General features: G+C 36.5%; 1 protein-coding gene across 1 annotated transcript; it reads right to left on the reverse strand.

Annotated features, from left to right (window-relative positions):
- Window positions 1–18,003: 18,003 nt before the first annotated feature.
- Window positions 18,004–24,482, reverse strand: LOC136227597 (protein NRT1/ PTR FAMILY 4.3). Its single transcript, XM_066016295.1, has 5 exons — window positions 24,186–24,482; window positions 23,413–23,630; window positions 22,904–23,341; window positions 21,095–21,243; window positions 18,004–19,055 (listed from the first exon to the last, which is right to left on the reverse strand). The coding sequence occupies exons 1-5, from the start codon at window positions 24,355–24,357 to the stop codon at window positions 18,170–18,172; spliced, it is 1,863 nt and encodes a 620-aa protein (XP_065872367.1). The 5' UTR covers window positions 24,358–24,482; the 3' UTR covers window positions 18,004–18,169.
- Between the last annotated feature and the right edge of the window lie 2,901 nt (window positions 24,483–27,383).

The following is a 27,383-nucleotide window of genomic DNA, read 5'->3' on the forward strand; positions in this document are numbered from 1 at the left end:
AAACTTGGGTGGATGGAGATGCACCTACTCGATCCCGACCAATGCATCGATGATGGATATAGCAACAACAAAGATGAAAATGTTAGAGTTTATGTCCAATTAATGACCTATGGCATGAGATCCCCTCTCCTCGAACCCATTGTTGTAGTTTTAGATGAGTTTCATTTGTTCCACTGCCAATGATCGTCTAGAACTTAGCTATAATTGCTCGCTCTGGATAAATAATGTTTGAGTTTAGGTTTAATATTGAATGGGGTGATTGTCCATTAATTTTTGAATCCCATAACGATAAATAGGGAAGATGTATGCTATTGGACATGAGACCGGACCTCGGGGCCCAGGAGACCTTGTGTCCTCAAGGAAAAGTGGTTTTTACTAGGGCCAAATGAGGGTTCTCTTGAAAGCATGTACCCGGAGGGCTTCCATTTTAAAACTTTATCATGCTTTTTTCTCTGCCTCCTTTGGTACGATAGAGAGTTAGAACTAGTCGCACCTATACATTATATGCGTAGGGGGGAGTGATCTTCTCTGTAGGAATCTTTCCAACTATTTTCACTATATGAGGAATAGAATGATCAAACAGAAAGAAAATGTGAAGGATTTTTTCTACTTAAAATCTAACAAAGATGAAACAATACTTTTGTTTCTGAGAGAAAAAGTCCAAATAGGACAAAAAAAAGAAACTTGTTTTTCAAAGTTTTAATAACTTGTTGACCGGTAAAAGATTGTTATTTATATGGATGACTCAAAACCTACAAAAGAAAAAATATATAATATGACAAAAAGTATTCTACTTCATGTAGAAGTAATCTAAACTGCTTTATGAAAAAGTTGATGGATTTTCAGACGTGTTTTAATGATGGAAAACTTAATTTAACACACATAAACATATGATTCCCACAAATCACACATGTAGAATAAAGTTAAAAAATTAATCACCTTACACCGTTGGGTGAGAGACGTCCCCTTTGATTATTGTCTTTAAAATGAGATTATGAGGTGGAAATCGAGCTCCCTTTATAATCACGATTGCCGAACAAGAAATGGACGTAGCTTGCAATCGTCGGAATAAAGTCTCCATACACGAGCAATCTGTGCTGGCCATATGTCTATAGAGGCGGCGACTTCTCTCTTATTATTATTATTATTATTATTATTATTATTATTATTATTATTATTATTCACAAAGCATATGAAGGCTCGCAGTTGTGCTTAAGATTCTGTACCTAGGTTTAGTCCAACTAAACCTTATATACTTATTTGTGAAATAATTAATTAAACAAACCAAAAAAATCTCAAACATAGTTTAGGACTAAGAGCATCCACAATGGTTGTTTACCAACCATTGTGGTTTTTGTTGATGTAGTAACAAAGTATAGTAACATCCCATTAGGAGGGATGTTACTTCCAAAATTTGATAGGATAAAAAAAGTAGTATTAATTAATAATAGATATTGAAATTGTAATTTTTTAAAACCATTATTGTAATTATGAAGGACCAATAACGTAATTATACATCTCCTGAAAAGTGGAAATATAAAGTTTGAGACAACAATGACGCGCCAGACCTGGTGATTGTACACCACACACCAAATATGATGCATCTGAGCTATCCGTGTGCTTCATGACCTTACTTTTTGGATTTTTTTGGGAGAAAGTTACTGTTTGTAACTTAAAAGAGTAACAAACTAATTGTAGAAGTAACCACTCTAGTGGTTGGTTATGACTACACATGAGATAGTAATAACTAAGTTATGACCACTAAGGATGCTTTAAGGGAGGCGGCGCACACATAGGGTTTATGGAAGGAAAATTAGTTTTTTTTTTCACTTAACTAAAAATTCTCCCTAAATTCTACTTTAATTAAATGTGTGATTATATGAATATAAATTAAATATGTAATATTATATAAGGAAAAGTACAACAATAAACCCTCTAAACCATTTTCAAATATAAACTATTTGGTTTAAAAGTTGATAAACAGGTACCTTGTGGTTGATTCTGTTAGCAAACACAATCCAAATTGACTAATAGTGTTAAAAAAAGTCAAAGGGCAAAGGGTTATTTTGGCCCTTATATTTATTTATTTTATAAAAATTCTTCCAATACTTTATGAATTTCTTCAAAAACCATAAACAATCCTTAAAATTGAAACAAAATCGAGTAATGAACACTGAACAATGAAAATTCTCAGCCTATATTTATTTATATATATATTCCAAATATTACCTATATATTTATTTATCTTAATTTATATTTTCAATTTAATCTAATTAAAAGAAAATTATTACTCAATGCACCTTTTGTTGGTTTAATTTTGGCCAAGTTGAACTCAATTTCAATCCAATTGAATATCTCTGTTCATCTCGCCCCACATAACACTGATATAGTGCTCTTTGTTAGGGATTAAGGCCAGTTAATCAACTGTAGCGCAGCGGAATTGCGGTTTAAAATTTATTTCTAATCCCTTTGAGTTTGATCTTTGTCCGTTAACCATTGATTGAATAAAACCTTTTGATCCGTTTAAGGATATTAACATATCCGGACTGTCTTTTCTAGAGACGGCTGAAGAATCCACAAGATAGTAAGATCTCCGTAGTCAGGTGCACGAATAGCTAATGAGCTAGAACCGGTGCTAGCCGAAGAATGAAGAAGAACTGGAGAGATTTTGATATTTGCCAAAACAAAACCCACTTTCAAGTGGAATGGTGGCTACGAAAATCAATTTGATTTTTCTGCCTCAATCTCTGTGGTGGCCGAATAAGCTTTAGGTTAATTAGGAACGACGAAGTGTATGTATGATAAGTGCGTTGTAACTATGGATGTGATCTTCCTAAATGCTCTATCTCTACTAGACGCCACTACTTAGGGGCAAGTGTACCCCATCGTATCAAGTAATAATCCGGTTAAGACCGGGTATCGAATCCACAGGATTTATAACTACAAGTATTAAACGACTTGGTTTTATATGTTATCTAAGCGGTGAATACTTTGAGTTGATTCAGGGAACAACTACAAACTACTCCTAACTACGGGTGAGATAAATTTATATAGCAAAACTCTACGAAATGATATGGGATGCGATAAGTTATAAATATGACAAACAATGACTCTTAATATATAAACGGTTAATGATTTACTCTTGCAATGACGACTACGTGTAGTGTGACCGACCCGTGAAGTACTTAGACTACGTGGTTCCTAGTCAAGGCGTGTCTAATGCTTGGGACCAGAAATTAGGGCCCGTAAGTTCCGTGGTTTGTCAATTCCTACGGTTTCCGGAGCGTCACTTCCGGTAAGGCAACACCCTATATGAATCCCTAAAGATATCCCGAATGGCGTCGGAAATCGCGTTCTCCTACACAATAATCAATTACGAGTATCAAAACAAGTAGCAAACATCAACACAAATATAGAAAAAGAGATTATGAATCATAAATTATAAATATGGAGAGTGTAAATATGAAATACAACCAAGCCTAGTACATAGAAAGAGTACAAGCTAATTAGCAAGTGAAAAGGGAAGAATCCACCCTCGAAACTAGCTAACCGGACTCAAGGCCGTCTCTTAGGACTTGGAGGTGGAGCTTTCGAGCTTGGTGAACGGAGATGGAGCGGAACTTTGACGGAATGCCAGAATCAACGAACAAGCTCTCAAGGTGGAAGAGAATTGCTATGTAAATTAAAATCTCAAACTATCTAACAAGAACTATATTAAGAATTGTATAACAAAAGGTGTATACAAAGTCTAAGGGGATGAAAAAGATGTCCAAAGATGTCTCAAATGAGTGCTAGTCACTCCTATTTATACACATCAAGCTAGGGATAAAGTTGTAATTTCACAAAATACAAGCATGGAGGAACATGATTTTCTGCAGATTTCCCATGATACGCCTCGCGTATGGTGGAGTATGCCCCGCGTATTTGCCCATTCCGTCAGAAATCTCCTACATGTGGACCAAATCCAGATCTTGTTGTCTCAATCACGCCCCGCGTAGACTGGGATGCGCCTCGCATGGTTAAGTCTCTAAGATTTTATTGCTTGAATTGGGTCTTTTACGCACCGCGTATCTGAAGCACGCCTCGCGTAAATGAGTCTCTAAGTCTTTTATATCGAAGAAATTCCTTACACGCCCCGCGTGTAAGGTGATACGCCCCGCGTATGAGTAGTTGACTCTGGGAGACCATGTAGTCTGACTTTCAGGATTAGGCTTATCATTTCTGACACATGTCCCACGCCTCGCGTGGTAGTTGATACGCCCCGCGTATTGGTGACTAGATCCCACGTGGTGCCTGTGGATTGAACAGTTATTTCTGACCAAGTGTTCCACGCCCCGCGTGAAGGGTGATACGCCCCGCGTATGTCGGTGGATTTTCACTCCTTGCTCGTACCTGAAATACAATTCTCGAGAGCCGAGTTAGCTTGACGTTTTATTTTCTAAATTAATCAAAATTAAGGAAAATTAACCAAAAGTACGGAATTTATTTTTATTTTGTTATTTTATTAAAAACACTCTATTTTTGCAATTAAACTTATTTATTTCATCTAAAATTAAACCGTAAATCACGCTAAAAGATATGAACGAAACGCCCCTATCAAATTGCTTGGCAAGCTCGTAAAATATAACTCGAAATTGCTTGGGTGGAGCTTGAGAATGCCTTTTGATCTTTATTGTGTTTTTCTTTTTCTTTTTGTTTTGAGAGCGGCACAAAAAACGATTTCGAAAGCTTATGGTGCTTACTTATCAAGGCCTTGGCTTATTTCGGGTGCGATTTGATTTTGTTGGTATTTAACCAAGAGGAAAAAGGGTTAAATGTTAAAAGGGTATTAACAAAAAAGTCGGTTAATAGGCTCGAGGGGGTTTCCTAGAGTTTAATGAAAACGAGAAAAATAAGTTAAGAAAAGAATTAGACTAAGTGGGTTCGTTTTATCATCTATTGCCATTTTGACAAAAATAAGTGTACTTAACCCGGTATTAGGTGCAAACTCTATGAGTCGAGTGAAGTCAAAGCTCTCGAAAAATTGTGAAAGAAATAGAGTTCTCGTACGAACTCTTTTAGGCTCAAAAATATCTCATAAAATTTCGGGTTAAATTGTGTACGTTCAAGTTCTCGTCAAACTTTCAACTATCCCGTTTTTATTGCCTCTTTAAATTTCATTATAGAGATGACCTTTGGGTTAGGACTCGATGCTTTTGTTTAGTACAATCCTAGGCTTTGCATAAATTCTCTAACTTCAAAATTAAGACTGAAATTTCTTACTAAAACCGATCCTTTGTGTCAACGTCTTTTTATTTAAGAACAAATAACAGAACTTTTATTAATTTTCGAGGGGGGTTAGTGTGTCGGGAAATTTTTAAGAATCAATAAACTAGTTTAATTATTTGATTTTTATTTTTGTTTTTGTTAGTGCAAAACAAACGGTGAGTGCGGGGTTGCACGACCCTCCACGTTATTAAAATGACGTCTATTCCAAGGACGTCGCAAAAGAAGAAAAACAAAAACAAAAATAAAGATGGAATAAAAAGGACCCTTGAAGGTCAGGTCCTACGCGAGACGTGCCCAGGGGGGCGCCTCGCGTAGGAGGTGCATTTGAGACCAATTTTAGCCAGAGACTCAAATACGCGGGACGTACTAAGAGGGGTGCCCTGTGTGGCCATTCATTTGAACTTAGTAAAAAGTTCAAAAACTTGGCTACGCAGGGCGCACTGGTACGTACGCTTCGCGTGAAATGGCAAAACCGTGCCAGAGACTCGGCTACGCGGGGCGTGATGGTGTGTACGCCCCGCGTAAGAAATTTGGATTAGTATGGGATTTGTTTTTTCGTTGATTTTAATTTAAGAAGATAATGCCTACGAAGAAAAGAACAAACAGATATGATATATATATACAAGGGGTTTGAGAAATCCAAACCGGGGCTACGTTTAGAGTCGGTGGTAGCTCGAATGTCTCGTGATGCGTGCATGCTTACGGTGTTTGGAGGAATGTGGCCTCACCGTGTTGTGGAAGAGTGCCTCCGCAGTATATTTTCAGACGATGGCCGTTCACCCGTTGGGTTGCGTTGTCGGAACCTTGGATGTCGACCGCTCCGGACGAGTGGGCATTAATAACGGTGTACGGTCCCAACCACCGACTTTTTAATTTTCCTGGGAACAGGCGGAGGCGAGAATTATATAGGAGGACTTGGCCCCCCTTGTTGAATTCCCTGATTTGCACGTGCTTGTCGTGCCATTTCTTTGTACGTTCTTTGTAAATCTTGGCATTTTTGTATGAACCGAGACGAAGTTCATCAAGGTATTGAGTTGGAGGAGACGTTGATCCCCCGTGGCCTGCACATCAAAATTTAAAAATTTCAGAGCCCAATAGGCCTTATGTTCCAATTCCACCGGTAAATGACACGATTTCTCGAAAACTAAACGATAGGGAGACATTCCGATAGGCGTTTTAAACGCCGGGCGGTAGGCCCAAAGAGCGTCATCGAGCTTTAGGCTCCAGTCTTTCCTAGAGGAACTAACCATTTTTTCCAAAATACGTTTTAGTTCGCGGTTAGAAACCTCGACCTGTCCACTAGTTTGCGGATGGTAGGGTGTGGAGACTCGGTGTGCAGCCCCGTATTTTTGTAAGAGTTGGTCGAATTGGCGATTGCAAAAATGGGAACCTCTGTCGCTAATGATAGCTCGAGGGGTTCCAAACCGAGTAAAGATGTTTTTCTTTATAAATTTTCCTACCACCTTAGAATCGTTTGAGGGTAAGGCAACGGCCTCCACCCATTTGGAGACATAGTCAACCGCCACGAGAATGTAGGAGTTGTTATGTGACTTAGGAAAAGGTCCCATAAAGTCTATCCCCCAAACATCAAAGAGTTCGCAAACTAGGATCCCTTGTTGGAGCATTTCATGTTTACGGGAGATGTTCCCGCTCCGTTGCCAAGCGTCACATGATTTGACGAAGTTTTGGGAATCCTTGGACAAGGTAGGCCAATAAAAGCCACATTGTAGAACCTTTGCCATAGTCCGAATTGGGCCGAAGTGGCCCCCCGGCTCTTGGGTGTGACACATGTGCAACACATGATTTACCCCTTCTTCTGGTATGCACCTACGAATGATATTATCAGCACAAGATTTAAACAAGTAAGGTTCTTCCCAAAAATAGTTCTTAGCGTCATGAAAGAACTTCCTACGTTGCTCGTAAGTAAGATGCGGGGGAAGAATATTACCGGCTTTGAAGCTTGCCATATTGGCATACCAAGGTAAAGGTGTTACCGCATATAGAGTTTCGTCGGGAAAGGTCTCCTTGATCTCCACAACTTCCGGAGATGTGGCTTGCTCGCTTTGTAACCGGGAAAGATGGTCGGCTACGACATTCTCCACTCCTTTTTTATCCCTGATTTTGATGTCGAATTCTTATAGGAGTAGAATCTACCGTATCAACCGTGGTTTGGCATCTTGCTTAGTCATTAGGTACTTAAGAGCTGCGTGGTCAGTGTATACGATAATTTTGGATAACACGAGATATGATCTAAATTTATCGAAAGCAAAAACTACAGCAAGCATCTCTTTTTCCGTAATGGAATAGTTTTGTTGGGCTTCATTGAGCGTTTTGCTCGCATAAAAAATGGGGCGGAAAATTTTATCCACCCGTTGGCCCAAACAAGCACCTACAGCCAAATCATTCGCATCACACATAAGTTCAAAGGGAAGACTCCAATCGGGTTTCACCATGATGGGTGCATTAATTAGTTTTTCCTTTAGCGTATTAAATGCAAGCAAACATTCGGAGGAAAAACTAAATTCCGCATCCTTTAAGAGGAGTTGGGTCAAGGGGGTTGCTATTTTAGAGAAATCTTTAATGAATCGCCTATAAAACCCCAAATGACCTAAGAAACTCCGAATCCCTTTAACATTGATTGGAGGAGGCAATTTCTCAATCACCTCAATCTTGGCCGGATCGACCGCGATTCCCTCCCCGGACACCTTGTGTCCTAAAACGATACAATCTTGAACCATAAACTGACACTTTTCCCAACTAAGAGCTAGGTTAGTGTCTTCGCAACGTTGAAGGACTTTATCAAGATTGCTTAAACAAATTTCAAAGGATGACCCAAAAATAGAAAAGTCGTCCATGAAGACTTCCATGAAATCCTCAATCATCTTGGAGAATATAGCCGTCATGCACCGTTGAAAGGTGGCGGGGGCGTTACAAAGCCCAAACGGCATCCGCCTATATGCAAATGTCCCATACGGACAAGTAAATATCGTCTTTTCTTGATCCGAAGGATCAACGGGGATTTGCATATAGCCGGACAGTCCATCGAGGGTACAAAAGAATTTATGTCCTGCCATTCTTTCCAACATTTGGTCAATGAACGGCAAGGGAAAATGATCTTTTCGGGTGGCTTCATTAAGTTTCCTATAATCAATGCATACTCACCACCCCGTTATCTTTCGTGTGGGAATTAATTCCCCTTGATCATTTTCCATCACCGTAGTGCCCCCCTTTTTGGGAACGTATTGGACCAGACTAACCCACGGACTATCGGAGATAGGAAAGATTATACCTGCATCGAGGAGTTTGATTACCTCGGCCTTCACTACCTCTTTCATGTTGGGGTTAAGTCATCATTGCGGCTGCACGGAGGGTTTGACTTTATCCTCCATAAAGATGCGGTGTGTGCAAATGGTGGGGCTAATCCCTTTAATGTCGTGAATTGTCCATCCAAATACGCCCTTGTGTTTTTGTAACACCGTAACCAATGCTTCCTCCATTTCCGCTGTCAAAAGTGAGGATATAACAACGGGTAAGAAATCAGGAGGTTGCAAAAACACATATTTTAAATTAGGAGGCAAGGGTTTAAGTTCCAAAGTCGGAGGCTCTTCGAGAGATGACTTTGGTTTTGCTTTGCTATCCCGGTCCAAACCCTCGAACCGGCTCCTTGCCAATAGACATTGCTCAATCTCGGAGGAGTATTCAAATGGCTTGTTCAATGGCTCCTCATCCAAATGCTCATTACCATCTATTTCCGAAGAGGTTCCCGCCGAAGACCTATCATAAAAATTCTCAACAAAAAGATCAATAGAGTCTACGGAACTTAAAAAATTGCAGTCCTCCATGGTATGAGACGGGAATTTCATGGAGTTGTACACGTTAAACTCTACCTCTTTGTCTTACAACCGTAGGATGAGCTTACCTTCGTGGACATCAATGAGAGTCCTACCCGTTGCAAGAAATGGTCGTCCTAGGAGGATCGGTACCGAGTCGTCTTCCGCCATGTCGAGCACCACAAAATCGGCGGGGAAAATGAACTTGTCCACTTTCACTAAGACATCCTCCACAACTCCTTTTGGCCGGGCAATGGATCTATCGGCCAATTGAAGCGTTATATTGGTAGGCTTTGGCTCTCCCAAGCCGAGCTTCCTAAAAACAGACAAAGGCATTAGATTGATACTAGCACCTAAATCACATAAAGCTCTACTAAACTCAACATTACCAATCGTGCATGGGATAGAAAAACTTCCTAAATCCTTGAGTTTAGGTGGGAGTTTATTCGTTATAATCGCGGAGCATTCCTCCGTAAGCGCTACCGTTTCGTTGTATTCTAACTTCCTCTTTTTGGCGAGGATTTCCTTAAGAAACTTCGCATAGGTGGGCATTTGTTCCAATGCTTCCGCAAGTGGGATGTTAATGTGAAGTTTCTTAAAGATTTCCAAAAACTTGCCATATTGATGGTCCAATTTTTCCTTTTTAAGTCATTGCGGAAAAGGGAGCTTCGGTACGTAAGCCCCAATTGGATCACACACATTCTTATTTTTATCCGAGGAAGTCGTGGGTTTCGGATCCGAACCGGGGTTGCTTACCACTTTCGGTTCGTCACTTACCTTTGGAGCGGTTGGAGTCGCCTTTGGAACTGCTGGTTCCAAACCCTTACCACTACGGAGAGTTATTGCTTGTGCGGTCTCCCGGTTCTTTGGTCTCGGGTTTTGTTCGGTGTTAATTGGGAGAAACTCATGTTGCCTCTCTTATCATTGGCGACTTAATTGGGCCACTTGATGTCCCAAATCCCTGCAAAAAGCCTCATTGTTAGCAAGACGGGAAGATATTTCTCTTAGGAGATTAATCACCGTGGAGTCTTGCGCATTGCTAGGAGGTTGAGAACTTTGTCCTCCTTGGGCATTGGGGAATTGGCCCAAACCTTTCTCCCGGAACTCATTATGGAATCCGGATAGGGGTTTCAACACCTTCTGATTGTTGCCATAAGACAAACTCGGGTATTGGTGTTGAGGCCTCCATCTGTTGTCATTATTATTATTGCGGAGGTGATAAGTATTCGAGTTATGAAGAGAGTTGTAATTAGAATTATACCTCGGTTGTCCCCCTACATAACTTACGCTTTCGGCATCGCCGGTAAAAGGGCTTCCGGCTTGACAATCCTTACTATGGTGGTTACCACCACAATATGAGCACATCAGGACCTGTGCTGTATTCTGGAGGCTCAATTGCGCCATCAAGGTGTCTAGCTTTTTATTCACCTCGATCATAGAGATCTTGGGAGCCTCATCTTCTACGGCAAAAGTTTGATACTGCGAGGGTTTGGCAAGCCGATCTTCTTGCCATTGGACACTTTTCCTAGCTAATTCGTGGATGAGCTCGTAAGCCTCGCTTGCCAATTTTCAAAACAAATCCCCACCTGCGGCGGAATCAACAGTTGCACGATTAGTGGGAGTTAAACCATGGTAGAAGGTACTTACCAAATCATGCTTAGGGATGTCATGGTGGGGGAAGTTTCGGAGCAACTTCCGGAACCTAGCCCAAGTTGAATGGAGGGCCTCGTATTCAAGTTGCCTAAAGGACGTGATATCGTTCCTCAACTTAACCGTTTTGGAAGGCGGGAAGTAGTAAGAAAGGAACTCCTTCTCGAGCTCCTCCCATGACGTGATCGATCCCGCCTCCAACGAGTGCAACCACTCCAACGCTTGTCCTGTCAAAGAAAAAGGAAACAACTTTAGTTGGATGGCCTCAACCGGAACACCGTTTTGCTGAGAAGTTTCGGCACACATAAGAAATTTATCAAGGTGTTTGTTAGGGTTTTCATGGGGTTCCCCTCCGAATTGACCAAGTTGTTGGATTAGTTGGATCATGCTAGTCTTGATTTCATATGTGTCGGCCAGAATAGTGGGGGCAATGATTCCATTGCGGTTTTGAGGACGGTGCGGAGCAAGAATCTCCATCATTGAGCGCATGTCATTGCCTCCACCATTGCGGTTGTTATTCACGGGTTGCACCGGCGGCCTTTGGTTGACCTCGGGTTGGTTAGCTTCATTGTCGAGGGTTGCCATTTTCTCTTTCCGAATCCTACAAAGAGTACGTTCAATTTCAAGATCAATAGGAACGAGAGTATCACTCCGGGATCAGGTGTGCATGAAATAAATAAATGAAATAAATTATAAACAAGAAAGAATGTTGTTAGTGGAAAGTATATATAAACAATTTATACAAAAATAATGCTTAGACTAACAGTAAAACGTTTTTGTCTAATATTGCAAGAAATTATAAATCCCCGGCAACGGCGCCAAAAACTTGATGGGGCGTAAGCGGCTAGGTGGAGAGTTCTTTAAACGACGAAGTGTATGTATGATAAGTGCGTTGTGACTATGGATGTGATCTTCCTAAATGCTCTATCTCTACTAGACGCCACTACTTAGGGGCAAGTGTACCCCGTCGTATCAAGTAATAATCCGGTTAAGACCGGGTATCGAATCCACGGGATTTATAACTACAAGTATTAAACGACTCAGTTTTATATGTTATCTAACCGGTGAATACTTTGAGTTGATTCGGGGAACAACTACAAACTGCTCCTAACTACGGGTGAGATAAATTTATATAGCAAAACTCTATGAAATGATATGGGATGCGATAAGTTATAAATATGATAAACAATGACTCTTAATATATAAACGGTTAATGATTTACCCTTGCAATGACGACTACGTGTAGTGTGACCGACCCGTGAAGTACTTAGACTACGTGGTTCCTAGTCAAGGCGTGTCTAATGCTTGGGACCAGAAATTAGGGCCCGTAAGTTCCGTGGTTTGTCAATTCCTACGGTTTCCGGAGCATCACTTCCGGTAAGGCAACACCTATATGAATCCCTAAAGATAGCCCGAATGGCGTCGGAAATCGCGTTCTCCTACACAATAATCAATTACGAGTATCAAAACAAGTAGCAAACATCAACACAAATATAGAAAAAGAGATTATGAATCATAAATTATGAATATGGAGAGTGTAAATATGAAATACAACCAAGCCTAGTACATAGGAAGAGTACAGGCTAATTAGCAAGTGAAAAGGGAAGAATCCACCCTCGGAACTAGCTAACCGGACTCAAGGCCGTCTCTTAGGACTTGGAGGTGGAGCTTTCGAGCTTGGTGAACGGCGATGGAACGAAACTTTGACGGAATGCCAGAATCAACGAACAAGCTCTCAAGGTGGAAGAGAATTGCTATGTAAATTAAAATCTCAAACTATCTAACAAGAACTATATTAAGAATTGTATAACAAAAGGTGTATACAAAGTCTAAGGGGATGAAAAAGATGTCCAAAGATGTCTCAAATGAGTGCTAGTCACTCCTATTTATACACATCAAGCTAGGGATAAAGTTGTAATTTTACAAAATACAAGCATGGAGGAACATGATTTTCTGCAGATTTCCCATGATACGCCTCGCGTATTTGCCCATTCCGTCAGAAATCTCCTGCATGTGGACCAAATCCAGATCTTGCTGTCTCAACCACGCCCCACGTAGACTGGGATGCGCCTCGCGTGGTTGAGTCTCTGAGATTTTATTGCTTGAATTGGGTCTTTTACGCACCGCGTATCTGAAGCACGCCTCGCGTAAATGAGTCTCTGAGTCTTTTATGTCGAAGAACTTCCTTACACCCCCCGCGTGTAAGGTGATACGCCCCGCGTATGAGTAGTTGACTCTAGGAGACCATGCAGTCTGACTTTCAAGATTAGGCTTATCATTTCTGACACATGTCCCACGCCTCGCGTGGTAGTTGATACGCCCCACGTATTGGTGACAAGATCCCACGTGGTGCCTATGGATTGAACAATTATTTCTGACCAAGTGTTCTACGCCCCGCGTGAAGGGTGATACGCCCCGTGTATGTCGGTGGATTTTCACTCCTTGCTCGTACCTGAAATACAATTCTCGAGAGTCGAGTTAGCTTGACGTTTTATTTTCTAAATTAATCAAAATTAAGGAAAATTAACCAAAAGTACGGAATTTATTTTTATTTTGTTATTTTATTAAAAACACTCTATTTTTGCAATTAAACTTATTTATTTCATCTAAAATTAAACCGTAAATCACGCTAAAAGATAGGGACGAAACGCCCCTATCAGTATTCCTAAATCTAATTGGTTTAGGGTTAATTGGTTAATTACAATACTAATTCAATCCTAATCTAATTACATAAATAAATACCAATAATATTTATTCTATCAAATTAATTATGATTAGATTAAATTTAATTACCCCGATTAAATGAATAACTCTAATTAATAAATTAACGTATTGATCTAATTAATTATTCACCGAATGCAATTTCATTAATTTACAAATTAACTAATTACATCGCGCAAACTAATTAATCAATTAAATATTCAACACTTAAGACCATTAATTAATTACCTTGACACATAGTATCAATTAATCAATTAATTAACCACCAATTAATTACCTTGACATTTTACTGTCAATCCATTAATTAATTCTATCTCTCCAATGTACCGTTCTATAAGTTCTAACTCAGATGTTCGATGTGCACGATCCTATGGGACCGTCCTTAGCTAGCAGTGGGCTTATGGCTCACAGACAGTAAGTGGATTCTAGCAAACCATTATTGCCCCTAACTAAGACAGAGTTTCAGCAGTCTAAAGATGTAGAGACCCTGTAGTTATCTCTTAACGTCTTTTACCATTTGATATCGATATTATAAACTAGAGGCATGGCGGCTGTCATCCTCTTTGATGTTTATGATATTTCTTGATCTTAAGTAGATTAATGAATCAGATAAGTAAAGTACTTATCTGGGTGTGGCCACACACTTATCAATCTCACTTATCAAGTGGCCTATGATATCATCTCAATATTATGTGAGTGGTAATTCCATCACTTCACTATCAATACCAATGCGTTCACCTGTTCACTCAATCATACCCGTATTTGGCATCCTGTTACAGATCTGTTAGGCGTATGTCAAAGTGAACCGGATCCCACATTGATATTATAATGAAATCTGGTTTGAAGACAGTTAGCGACCTACTTAAGAAAACTAATAACACAACCACCATGTAGTTTTCTCGGGCGGATCGATCCAGTCACATGTATACAACATGTACCCATATTCACAACTGACTTATCAAGTGCTATGGCTAGTATCAATTACTACCATACAGTCGTCGAATATACAAGTCTATGGTCCTAATCATTCCCATGATAGAATAAACTTGGGATATGGTTTTACGATTATCAATCAATGGATTCTCTATTCATATTATAGCACAAGATATAAATGAACTAGATTAGTTCCTTTATTAATGTGACACAAATACATTTTATAAGAACCAATGCCTATGAACTAGGGCACACCAACACTCTTATATTCATATAATAATTTACATGCACCATAAACATTCTAGAGATGGTGGTCAGCTGAACCTCTGGTTTGTCTTCCTAGTCATATAAAGCTTTAGTTGGTCTTTATGATTACCCAACTCAGACATTAATCTCGTATGTAAAGTAACCTCTTAAGTAATTCCTTGCTATGTGCTATGAAGTCCAACATGAGGCACAATTAAGTCACCCTCATCTGTTGCTCGGATATTTTCTTGAGCTCTAGTGAACTAATAAGTTCGAACGAGAAATTACATATTGCCTCATTCATGTGTGCAAGGCTTCTCAGTCCCAATAGTCAAGTGGCTGGTGATATCTAATCTCCATAAGAGATTCATCAATCCATTCCTTCACTCATGGTTTCTAAGCATGATATGTACAACGCATCCAACTGAACCCATACTTGGCACTTTTTTACAGGCCCGTTAGGAGATCAATCGAAATACACAACAAGCCATCTTGGCCCCATACTGAAAGGATTCAACCTAGAGTGTTACATGAGAACCACATATGACTATTCTAACCATGTGGTGTTTTCATAGAGAATCAATCCAGAGTCTACTATTTTATAACCCTAATGCCATTGATTTGAGATCCAATGTCTGCAACTAACTGGTGAAACACCTCACAATCAACACACATACTAGTTTTTAGTTAGTTATCGTTTCCACGAAATTAATAGACTAGGGATATTCATATTAATATCTTCTTGTTTCACGGCTTCACTTGACTAGGTCACTAACTTTCCAAACGTGAGAAAATCACTAATCTTGAATATGCTATTAATCAATTTACACAAGTAAGCCCACTTAACATATTATTGTCTTACAATTAATAGTTCCGTCAAATATAATATCTCAAGACTAGGGCATACTCCAACAAAAATAACCTACACTGGTCCATGTGGAAGCAATCTGCCAAGGTCCGGATTTCCTCCCTTCTGAGCTAGACCTCCTCAACTTCAATAGGTTTGGCCTTCCTAGTGGGTTGTAGCCGAACCTCTTTCGAATGGCAAGATTTGATCTTTTTTCTTATTGGTCTCTTGTGTTTCATTTCAGTCATGTCAAACCTCATTTTGAGGATGTCCTCATCAAGAATCTTATTAGGCATGAAAACATGTTCCATATAATTGCTTAATTTTTGGATTAAATCTTTATTTTTATAATATCTAAGCACCTATTTGAGATTCACTTCGTTTTCTTTTCTAGATTTTTTCTATAACTTCCTTGATTCCTTTCTTCCTAGATATAAATGGATATATTATTTTTCATTGTTTGAAGTCCAAAAGATAGGACTTATAGCTTTTGAGCTTTATTGGTAAGAGGTTGATTATGTTCCATATACATGCATCATATAAGTGTAGTTAGATTAGTTCAATGAAAAAGATCCTCTTTGAGTAGTAAAGCACTAGGCAAGCAAGCACTATGATATCATATTGTTTTCTTTTATAAAAATGTGATTCAGAGGAAAGTGTCCCTCTGAATAAAGGAATGTGTTGATGTATGTACATAAAAGGAGAAACCAAAGGTGAAGTGCAATGAATCTTCATATTGGGACCCCTTAATTCCTTCCCCCCCCATATGAAGTTAGATCATGCTTAAAATGGAACCTTTTTAACAACTTTTAGTGCTAATTAAGACTTAATTGGTTATTTCTACGAAATTTCTTGCTCTTTCCACCCTCTAAGTGCCCCTTAATTCTAACATTCTTTTAATATTCTGTAAGCTTCACTTCAAATGGTGCATATATGCCATGTAGTGTATCATTTCCATAAACACTTTAATTATAGAAATCTCTCAATTAAAAACTATGTAATCCAATAATTTTATATACACTAATTAACATGTCTACAGTTTAATGGTGCTGAGGTCCTGTGGACTATTAGTTTTTTTTGTTAGGCTGAAATTGGTAGAATCTTACTCATTTCCTATCAGTATTTTTTGAGGCTTGAAAGTGTTCTTTTTGGTTTTTGCTTTGCTGAGCACTGATTCTTTCATTTTTTGTTTTATGGCTTTTTCCATCTGTGTTTGTGTGCTGGTTGCTTTCAATAATATGATGCTTTTGCTTGATAAAAAAAAAAAAATTTTAACATGTAATGTAAAGTTTCAAAATAAATTATAAGCTTAATATTTAACTTAAAAACTTGATTGACCTCCTAAATTTTGAAGATGTCTCGTTACTCTTTTAAACTTATTTAAAGAGTGATTCATCGCCTCTCTCAACTTAAACCAATCTATTGGTTTTTTGAACTTTTTTAAAGTGATACATAAAGAGTGAGAGTCACTATGTTGGCTCCATGAGATATCTTCTATTTATAGTGCTTGGAGCATTTATAAAAGCATGAGTCCCCATTGTCCTAGTTGACTTTTTGGACGCGTGTAGGGTAAGATTGGGGTTGTCTTGTAAGATGAGACCACATAGATTTGCATTCTCTGGCGCTGTGTAAAGTTAAGCAAAAGGATTATTTTTATTTAAAACGTGTCATTGGTCCCCGTGATAAGGGAATCCATGCTTTTATAAATGCTCCAAGCAACATAAATAGAAGAGATCTCACATGGAGCTAAGGTACTTACATGTGTTTCGTGTATCCGTCACTCAGCGGAGCCAAATGAAAAAATTACTTATGCTTGGAAGGTTTCATTCGTCCACATGAATCAATTGTTTATTTCCTTATGGCTTAATACATTATTTGCCTCCTGAACTTGTCCAAAAAGCTTGATTGGCTCCCTAAACTTTCAAAGTATCCTGATAGCCCCCTGAACTTACATTAAATGTTCAGTTAGCTCCCTGAACTTGCGTAAAATGTAATCAATTGATCACTCGGTTGCAAAAAAAGTAAGTTAAATGTGGAAAATGTATTGCACGAGTTTTAAAAAAAAGTAAAACGACCGAAATCGGAGTATAGAGTTCTTAGATTAGAGAAGACAAGTTGTATAGTTAAGCAAGCAATAACTTCCTTTTTAATCTATTTTTTAATTATGAATAAGATTTTAAGATGCGTGGAATACCTCTTCCTCATTTAACTTATTTTTTTGCGACCGAGTGATCAATTGATTACATTTTACGCAAGTTCAGGGGGCTAACTGAACATTTTATGCAAGTTCATGGGGCTATTGGGACACTTTGAAAGTTCATGGGGCCAATCAAGTTTTCTGGACAAGTTCAAGGGCAAATGATGTATTAAGCCTTTCCTTATTATTAGTAAATGAAATTATCAATGATGCTTTTGATTTAAGAAGCTTTTTTTAATTTGTATGTTATTTCAATCAAAATAAAATACAAAAATAGTTGTTAATTATTATCCATTACATATACAACAGTATAAGAAAGGGATATAATAACCCATTTGGTCATTTTTTCATATAATAATCATTTACTTATATGTATAATACAAGGCTATAGCTATAGCTAGCTAGAGGTATTATGTCATTCTCCTCAACACTAGATAGAGAGAAGCATTCATTTCCTATCACTTGTAAAACTAATAATTAAGCTATACTTTCATCTCCATTCATGGTTTTTGAAGGATTGAAGGCATAATCTTCTCCATGTTGTTGCTGTTGTTGTAGAGATGATGGATTATAAGCATACCATCTTGACCAAAACAGATAATTGATGAAATTTATGAAACTAAGAACAGCCAACATCCAATAAAACAGATCAAGCCTATCTTTGTTCAGATCATTATCACCCAACCAACCTTTTTTTGAAGAAGAAGTTGAAGTGATTTTGTTCACTAAAGAAACCAAGAGTGAGCTCAAATAAAACCCAAATGAATATGAGCAATATGTAATTGCTGTTAAAAATGCTTGCATTCCTTTCAATGATTGCTTGTAAAAGAACTCAATCAAACCAACTGCTGTCAACATTTCAGATATCCCAAAGATTAAAAACTGTGGTGTGATCCAAAATATTGATATGATATTGTTTGAGTTGAGTGCTTGATCTCTTCTTTTCTTCTCCATAATTGCAGCTGCAACCATGGAGAAAGTAGTGAAGAAAAGGCCAGTTCCAATTCTTTGTAAAGGGGTGATTCCTGATTGATGGCCTGTGAATTTTCTAGCAAAAGGGACAAAGAAGGTGTCATATAAAGGGACTGCAAAGATTAAGATCATGTATGGGATTGATTGAAGGGAAGCAGGTGGGATTTTGAATGATTTGGTTAAATGAGTGTCCATAGAACTTCCTTGTTGGACTGAAAATGTTTGGAGTTGAGCTAATATTGTGTTGAATACTATTGTGCAAGCAAATATTGGGATTACTGATATTAGTATTTTCACTTGCTCTACTTGTGTTACACTGCATAATCTCCATGGACTCTCTCTTGTGTTTGTGTTCCCTTCTTGAATTTTGATGCAACCCTTGTCTAAGAACCTGACAATTATCAAATCAGCTGTGTTATACATCTATATATTAATATATATTATTGTAAATGATATAAATGTAATAAAAATAATAATTGTGTAATGGATCGTAAGATAGGAGAGTTAGGGGGACCTTGGCGTCCAAAACCATCCTTACCAAGGGTGGTTCCGGCTCCCCTTATCTCCGATAGATTGGGGGTTAGGGGGTATCAGATGGCCTTCCAAATCTATCTGCTAAAGAGTGATATTAAAATGGAAAGGTCATATAACTAAAGTTATTTAGAACCATGTATTTTATAGAACAAAGTTTTCAGATTTTCCAAAATTACCATTGTAACTATCTTTTTTTTAAACATTCATTTTCTATTTTTTAATTAAACAACGCTTAAATGATTTCAAACCCAAAAACATTAAAAATTAAAGATTTGTTTACAATATATTTTCATGAGCTCTACAACCAACGAATGATTACCAGTTATTGGAATGATTACCTAATGGCAAAATTTAGAGACTTTCATGTCCTGTTTTAAAGTACGTGACCATACAAAAGCAAAACTAAAGTTGAGGAGCCATGAGTGTAATTTACCTAAACTTTGTTTTATAATATTTTGACTTTACAACTCAAAACTTAAGCTAATTTAATGTATATTTACACTCGTGAACTTGGTACGTTTTGTCTATTGGTACCCTGAATTTTTAAAATAATCTACAATATAGTTATAGTTGGTTTTAAAAATTTATAAGATACCTATAGTTGGTTTATTCTGACCTCCTACCCACAAAATTGTTGATCAGTCATCTTTGACAGATGAGGTGACATACAGAATGAACACACTTTTTCTTTTGCAGTAGTCACATGCCATCTCAACGATTTTATGCACAGGGAAATCCGAATGAACCAACTATAGGTGTGTGATAAGCTTTCAAAACCAATTTTAAGTGTCTGATAGGTTTTTAAAGCCAATAGACAAAACTTATCTAGTTTGTATTAACCTAGTTTTTACTATCAATAGTCTATCAACGCTAATTTTATTCTACTTAAGGGGGCGTTTGGTTTGGGGGTTTCAGGAAAGGACAAGGGAAAGGGGAGGCTTCATTCCCTTTGTTGGTGTTTGTTTTGCTAATTAAATGATTCCTTTTACCTTTTTTAGTTTTGGGTTTACCCCTAACTCCTCTAACCCATTCCCCACTTCCCCCTAAGGTTTTCTATTCCCTTTCCCTTCTCTTTCTAACCTACACTCCTTATGAAATTCTACTTTACTCCCTATTTTATTTTTTATTTTTATTTTGGTCTCTATATTTTTTTATTTTTACATTTCTTTATCTTTGGATTAATTTCATTTTTGTTATATATTTTTAATTTTTTTACTCAAAAAAATATTTTTTGACTAAATTTTAATTTTTTTATTTTTGTTTAATCCTTATATTTTTTTATCACTAGATTAATTTCACTTTTGATCCTTATAATTATTTATTTTTACCTTTTTACCCTGAAAAATAATTTTGACCAAATTTTTTTCTTTTATCATATTATTCAGTTTTAATATTTATTTTTAATTATTTTAAAATAATTATTTTCTTTTTAAATATAATATTTATGCATTTTCTTTGATTAATTTTAACTTTTATGAACTTTATATTATTATCAATAAGGGTAGCAAGTGAAGGACGTTTTGGATTGTTTGGGATTATATATGAAGTTATTTCACGTTTTATAGAAACTATAGTAAAAGAGTTGAATTTTTTTTTGATTATATATGAAATTAAATAGGGTGAAGTTCTTAGCCTAGTGGTTAAGAGCTTACCTATGCCTTGGGAGGTCATGGGTTCGAATCACATCCGGGTCTGGTGGGGATTAAAAAAAAAAATAGGGTGGAATTGCATTCCCTTTCCTAAACATATCCAAACACACAGGGGTATGAATGATCATTCCTTTCCTTTCCTTTAGTTTCCCTTTCTTGATTCCTTTTTCCTTACCCATTGTGAACCAAACGCCCCCTAAATTAATCATCATAGAGAATAAGTTTTAGGGGTTAAATTTTAAATTACCTGAATCTTTGAGTATGAGCTAGCCTGGCTGCAGAATCAGAAGAAATGCCAACAATGTTAGTGTTTGGGCCATTGTTTTGGTTTCCATGAAGCATATCTGGATTTGATGGGCATATTTGTTTTCTCTTGAATATGGCAGCCACAAATACCTGATACATAAATTATTCAGGATCCAATTAGAATATATTTAAATGCTCCATTCAAATAATATATATATATATACTTGGTAATTGTGAAAATGGCTACAGTATTTTTATTCATTAAACTATTTCTGAAACAATATTGAATCAGCAGACAACCTTTTTTTTCCCCTTTTTATGCCCACATAAATTAATGTTATCCAATGATGAATTTATTGATATTATTGTTTCTAAGGTACAGTAAGTAAACCAAGCATTAATAGGCCTGTTTTTTCGGGTGGGTCCGTCGAGAGATAAAACTCTTCCATATAATTAAGTATTTTAGTCCCAACTATATTCTCATCTAAGATTCGATTCCTGATTGAATGGTTAAATTGATTGAGTAATTTAATTTTTCGGACAACGTATTTAGTGGTAGGACTGTTTTGTCTCTAAATATACATGTGTTTATCAATCAGAATCAAATAGTTAAGCATACAATTTTTAATGCTAAAAACATTTAGAACCACTTAATTAATTAAATAAATAAAAAAGAAAGAAAGTCCTTTATGGACACTAGCTATTAAAAAGAAAGTATTAATGGGCATAATCAACAATGTAATAATGACTAGTGAAATATAAAAAAGAATATGTTATATTTATATATAAAAATGTAGTCATAGTCCACATGCAATAGTATAAAAATATATAAAAATTGAACACTTTAGGTTAAGGGTCAAAAATATCTCTAATTCATTTTGGCCCTATTTCAATTTATTTCTTTTTAAAAAAAATAAATAAATACCAAACATTAAAAAGTCAAAACTGGTGGATAAGCTTTGATAGCTTTACTGAAGAAAAAAATCCCCTTAATAAATGACAAAATTGAAGTAGAGTAAAAGGAAGAAAGTAAAATTGAATCCCATAAAATGTTTAGATCTTGCTTTGATTTAATAAATTTATATCTAACGGTAAATGATCAAATTCATCTGGTCATTAAGGTGCATGTGAATATGGCTGTGTTTTTATAATGCTTTTGATAAAAAGGCGGTCCGGTGTACTACGTGTCCCCGCTAAGGGAGAGTCCAGAGAGAAGTCCCACCACAAGCGTGTATTAGGACAAGCCGTTCCCAACCAAGTTTTTGGCAAGAGGCCAGTCCTAAGATTCAAACCCGTGACCTCTAGGTCACACGACAACAACGTTTACTGTTGGACCAAGACTCGTCCTCTTTTATAATGCTTGTGATATCAGAAGAAAATTTTGAAATAGCTATCAATAATTGTTTTTTTTAACATAATCACATATTTTTGTTCGATTCCTTCCCTTTCCGTACCTTCACTTATTCTACTCTTTAAAGTGAAAAATAAAAAATGAACTATAGAAAGAACAACCAAACTGACACTACAAATATATCTCAATCCATCGAAAAGCCTTTAGGATATTCTTTAGATATCACTTTGGAATGTAAACTTGAAAGTAAGAATAGTTACTTATCAATATTAAGAAGAGTTGAGAACCTACATTAAGTCACTCAAGGGAATAAATCGCTTAAGTTAGAGATTTTGAGTTCCGATCTTGTATGACTAAACTTGAATTAAGAGGAAATTCATCTAAAAAGTGTCTAACCGGACTCAAACCGAGTAATCAGATTAATTATAAATATTTAAGAGTTGAGGAAAAGAAAATTACTTGAGCAATAGGAGTGAGAATGCTTCCTTGAGGAGGTTTATTCCTATAATACAAAGTACCAGAAACCAAGCAGATGAGTCCTAAAGCCATAGCAGCAGCAGAGACACCAAAGCCAACATCCATACCAGAATGAGTTTGAACCCAAACTAGAACAGTCAGTGCAATAAGTTCACCCATTGAGAATGCAAAATAAGCAGCATTAAAATAGCTTGAAAGCTTCTTAGATTGCTTTGGATTATTCTGATTGAATTGATCAGCACCATGTGCAACCATATTTGGTTTCACACATCCACTCCCTAATGCCACCAAATATAATGCTATAAAAAATATCAAAGCTTTGAATCCCTTTGCTTCCTCACACTTTTCTGCTATCATGTTGTTGCATTCTGCTGGCTTCAATTGGGGAAGATGAGCTTGCACTGATAGCAGAATGAAACCCTACACATGTCGTTTAAAGTCAGACATTATGTCGTTTTAATTAAAAGTAGTAAGAAAGAGATGAAACTTACAGAAAGCTCAACGAAACCAAAGATAAGCATGGTCCAGAAAGAACCAAGATAGGAGTCTGAGAGATAGCCACCGAGAAGGGCTAAGATAAAGACTGTTCCGACGAAGTTTGTGACGATGTTTGCTGACTTTGCTAGCGAATAGTGCATCTCATTCATCACATATGTTATCAGATTGTTTCCTACTGCTGCTATTCCCATTATCTCAAATGCTTGTAGCCCTGCATTTTCATACATTAATCAATCACTTTCACTGCCATGTTTCAATTTTTATTAATGAGTTCGAAGTTCATTAAACACCCTTTTAATAAAATACTAGAATCGAACTCTAGATCTAGAAAAGTAACATTTTTACAGACAAAAGATTAATTTTTTTATAACTATCCAAGTTATGACACATCAGCATCACTACTAATGTGTCTATCTAATGAGTTCTTTAGAACCAATTGATCCCGAACTACAGTACAAAAAAAAACACTCAAATATACTTATTTTATATATAAAACAAATTTTTTTTGGAATGGTGCTGTGACTCTGATGTGTCATTATTTAAAAGTTTGGTATGAGACCATTGTAGAAAAGTTTTGAAAGAAAAACGTGGGCAAGAAATAGGAGGAAAAGAAATTCTAATCTTGGACTGTTTAGGCGATGTCAGGTCAATATTGATGTGACATTATCTAAATAGTTATAGATTAGATGCTAACGGTCATATCATCTGAAACATTCCAAACGGTTTGATCTGGAATCAGTGTAGAAATATGAGAGAGAATACGTACCAAGAACAAAAGAGGCAGCTCTCATGCCACCATGCTTATTAGGGTGAGAAGGTCTGCCTCTCAAATCAACAGTGGTGTCAAAAGCATCTTCATTAAAAACACAATTATCTCCTTTGTTATTAACATGAACATGATGATGATGATGTGTATTAATCCTTGCTTCCATTTCCATGTCTCCTTTGCTAGCTCTACCTCTTTCAAGAAGAAGAAGAAGAAGAGTTTTGTTGGAGTGATTAATATTAAAAAAAAAGGGGAAGTTGTTTTTGTTGCTGAAATTGAGGTAAGTGTAAGTAAGGAGGAAGGAGGATATGATTGGTATTTATAAGGAGGAGAATGAATGGAATGTCTATCTTTATAATCTCCAAACCCACACGCATTCTTACTACGTGGATAACACTTGATAAATATGAATTTCTACTTTTCCTTTTTTTTTTTTTTTTTTTTTTTTTAATGAAACAGGATGCAAAATGAATGGTTTTATGGATTTTACAATTAATGTTGAGATTACACTATAATTAATTGGAGAGGATCTCAATCCAAAGAAAAAAAAAATCACTATGTTTTAGTACACAAAATCATAATTAACACAAATAGAGCTATAATGAAATTTCTACAAGCGCTACAGGAGATATGGTGAAACAATTATATGATGAAATTAATCTATATTATGGAATGGCATGAACTGGAAAAAATTCAGAATACTCTACCAACCCTCATCTTAGTATATAGCATTTATTGAAATTATGTTACCGTCTTTTAGGATAAAATAAAAAAAAAGATTGAGATCCCGTTAATTTGAGTAGCATCTCAAGTTGTAATTTCAATCATTAATTAATTAATTGTAAAATCAACTGTTGAATTTTTATTCTAATTCCAACATCTATATATATATATATATATAATATAATATAATATAAAACAAGAACGATAGAGTTAAAGTGTCACTTTTTTTACTGATAAAAGATATAATCTTTTTTTTTTTTTGAAATCAAAAGAAACTTTATTATTCAATGTCAGCACTTAAGTCATTACAAATGAACTGGGGGGATTATGTTTCCATATCCCATGATCAGACACAGAACCAGACGCTCTTACAAGTATATGAGCAATCTTATTCGCTGACCTCCTAATGAAAGAAACAGATAAAATATTTAGCTCACTAATCAAAGCTTTACAATCATCAACAATAATGCCAAAAGGGGAAACTAGCTCTGTAGTTCCAGAAATTGCAAGAACCAAGAGCTGAGAATCCATTTCCAGATGAACATTCGGAAAACCTTCATTCTTCAACCAACTAAGAGCTTCACGACAACTCATTCCTTCAGCCAATAGCAGATCCTGACAGTTATTGATCACACCATTGAGAAACACAAACCCGGGCTTTGTTTTGGACACTAGGTCCTTCAGCATTCGAACTGTTCGAGGATTGCCCGCCCCTCGACAGTTCCAACTTAAAGTACTCATAGCCCCGGGCGGGCCTGAACACCAGGACCCGCCTCTTGATTACTGTTATCCTGTATAAATACTCTATTACTGCCTGCTGGCCTCAACTGTACATGAGAATCCTCCTGCATATCACTTTCCATGTCTTTTGGATCATCTTGTCGCCTTCTTTTGGACTCTGAAACTGTAATTTCCTCTGGACTTGTACCTAGGCCTGGGATCCCAGGGCTAGTTTTTTTGGAGTGAAGTTGCTCTACCCCTGCCAAATTTTGTGTTTAGACTTGTGCTAGTCGACCCCTGCATTATAGGCGGACACGAGAGCAAATACTTTGATTGAGTTTGTTGAGCTGCACGCCAGGTTAGGGCACGTAGAGAGGTAGAATAAGCTCTTTCTGCTTTGTCTGGATCCGGGATATCAAGCAGTTGTTCGCAAAACTTATCAGCATGGCCTATACAGCCACAGAAAAAACAAAAGGTTGGTAACCTTTCATAACGAACTAGCACCCAAAAGAAATCTCCACTTATTTTTCACATAAATTACCAGACCTTATTTAACGGCAGGTGAAAAGCGGCCGGCGCGATGGGATTTAAAGTTAACAGATAAGAGGCGACGATGGTTGACGGATAGCCGACGGCATAAAGGGCGATGGCTGAGAGGAAGGAAAACGGTGGATGGCGAGTGGAAGTGACGACGGCAACAAAACTAGAGGATGGTGATAAACCAGGCTGCGGCACCAAAGAGAAAGCAGGGGTGGTGGAAACAATTTAGGGTTTGCTCCTCAATAGGGAGAGATTCTCTATTCTCGTAGATATAATCTAATATATAATAAATTAATTTTAATTATATTATTATATTTATTTATAAAAAAATTATTTTATTCGTATTATATCTAAAAATTCTACAGAATTTAGATTAATCCTTAAAATCTCTCCTAAAATATCCCTCATTTTCTGTATATCTGTATATAATATAAAACAATAGCAATGGAGCTAAGGTGTTCATTCCTCTTTTTCTAGTGATAAAAAATATAATATAATATATTAATTTTTATTATATTATTATATTTATCTATAAAAGGACTATTTAAAGTAAATGTAAAAATAAAATAATAAAATTCAATTTAAACACATTTATGTCATTAATTTTAACTTATTTTTTTAATATTTATATACCAAGATGAATCTGTGCATTGTACGGACCAAAAACTAGTTTAATATATATATATTAGCCCATATTTGTTTTAAAGATATGCCGAGGAGATAAAAGAGAGAAAAGAGTCTTATTCCTCAAATCTTATATATACTCCTACCATTTTAATTAGAGGAAAAAATCCATTTTATCCTTCAAATCAATATTATATCACTTAAATAGGCTTAATATAGTAAAATGTATTATTTTATCTCAATCCATATCCTACAAAACAAATATGGAATCATTTCAAAAAGAAAAAAACATGGAATAATAATTCTCAATTATCCTATTTTTAGATTATCTTCACATTTTATCCTTATATTTACCTTAATATTTATTTTTATCCCTATCCTTTTTTTTTGGTTATGGAGATAAAAGATTTCTTATAACTAATATAAGCTTTGGCGCATATTTAATTTTATTTATTTTGTAATCGAGCTCTTAAATACTAATTCTAAAAATTCTAGATTCTAACGTATTATGGTCACAAATGATGTGGTACACCAAAAAAAAATTAGGAATTTTCTAAAAAAAATGATTCTCTATAAGATTTTTCTTTTTCT

This window comes from Euphorbia lathyris, chromosome 4, assembly GCF_963576675.1.
Source record: "Euphorbia lathyris chromosome 4, ddEupLath1.1, whole genome shotgun sequence".
NCBI lineage: Eukaryota > Viridiplantae > Streptophyta > Magnoliopsida > Malpighiales > Euphorbiaceae > Euphorbia > Euphorbia lathyris.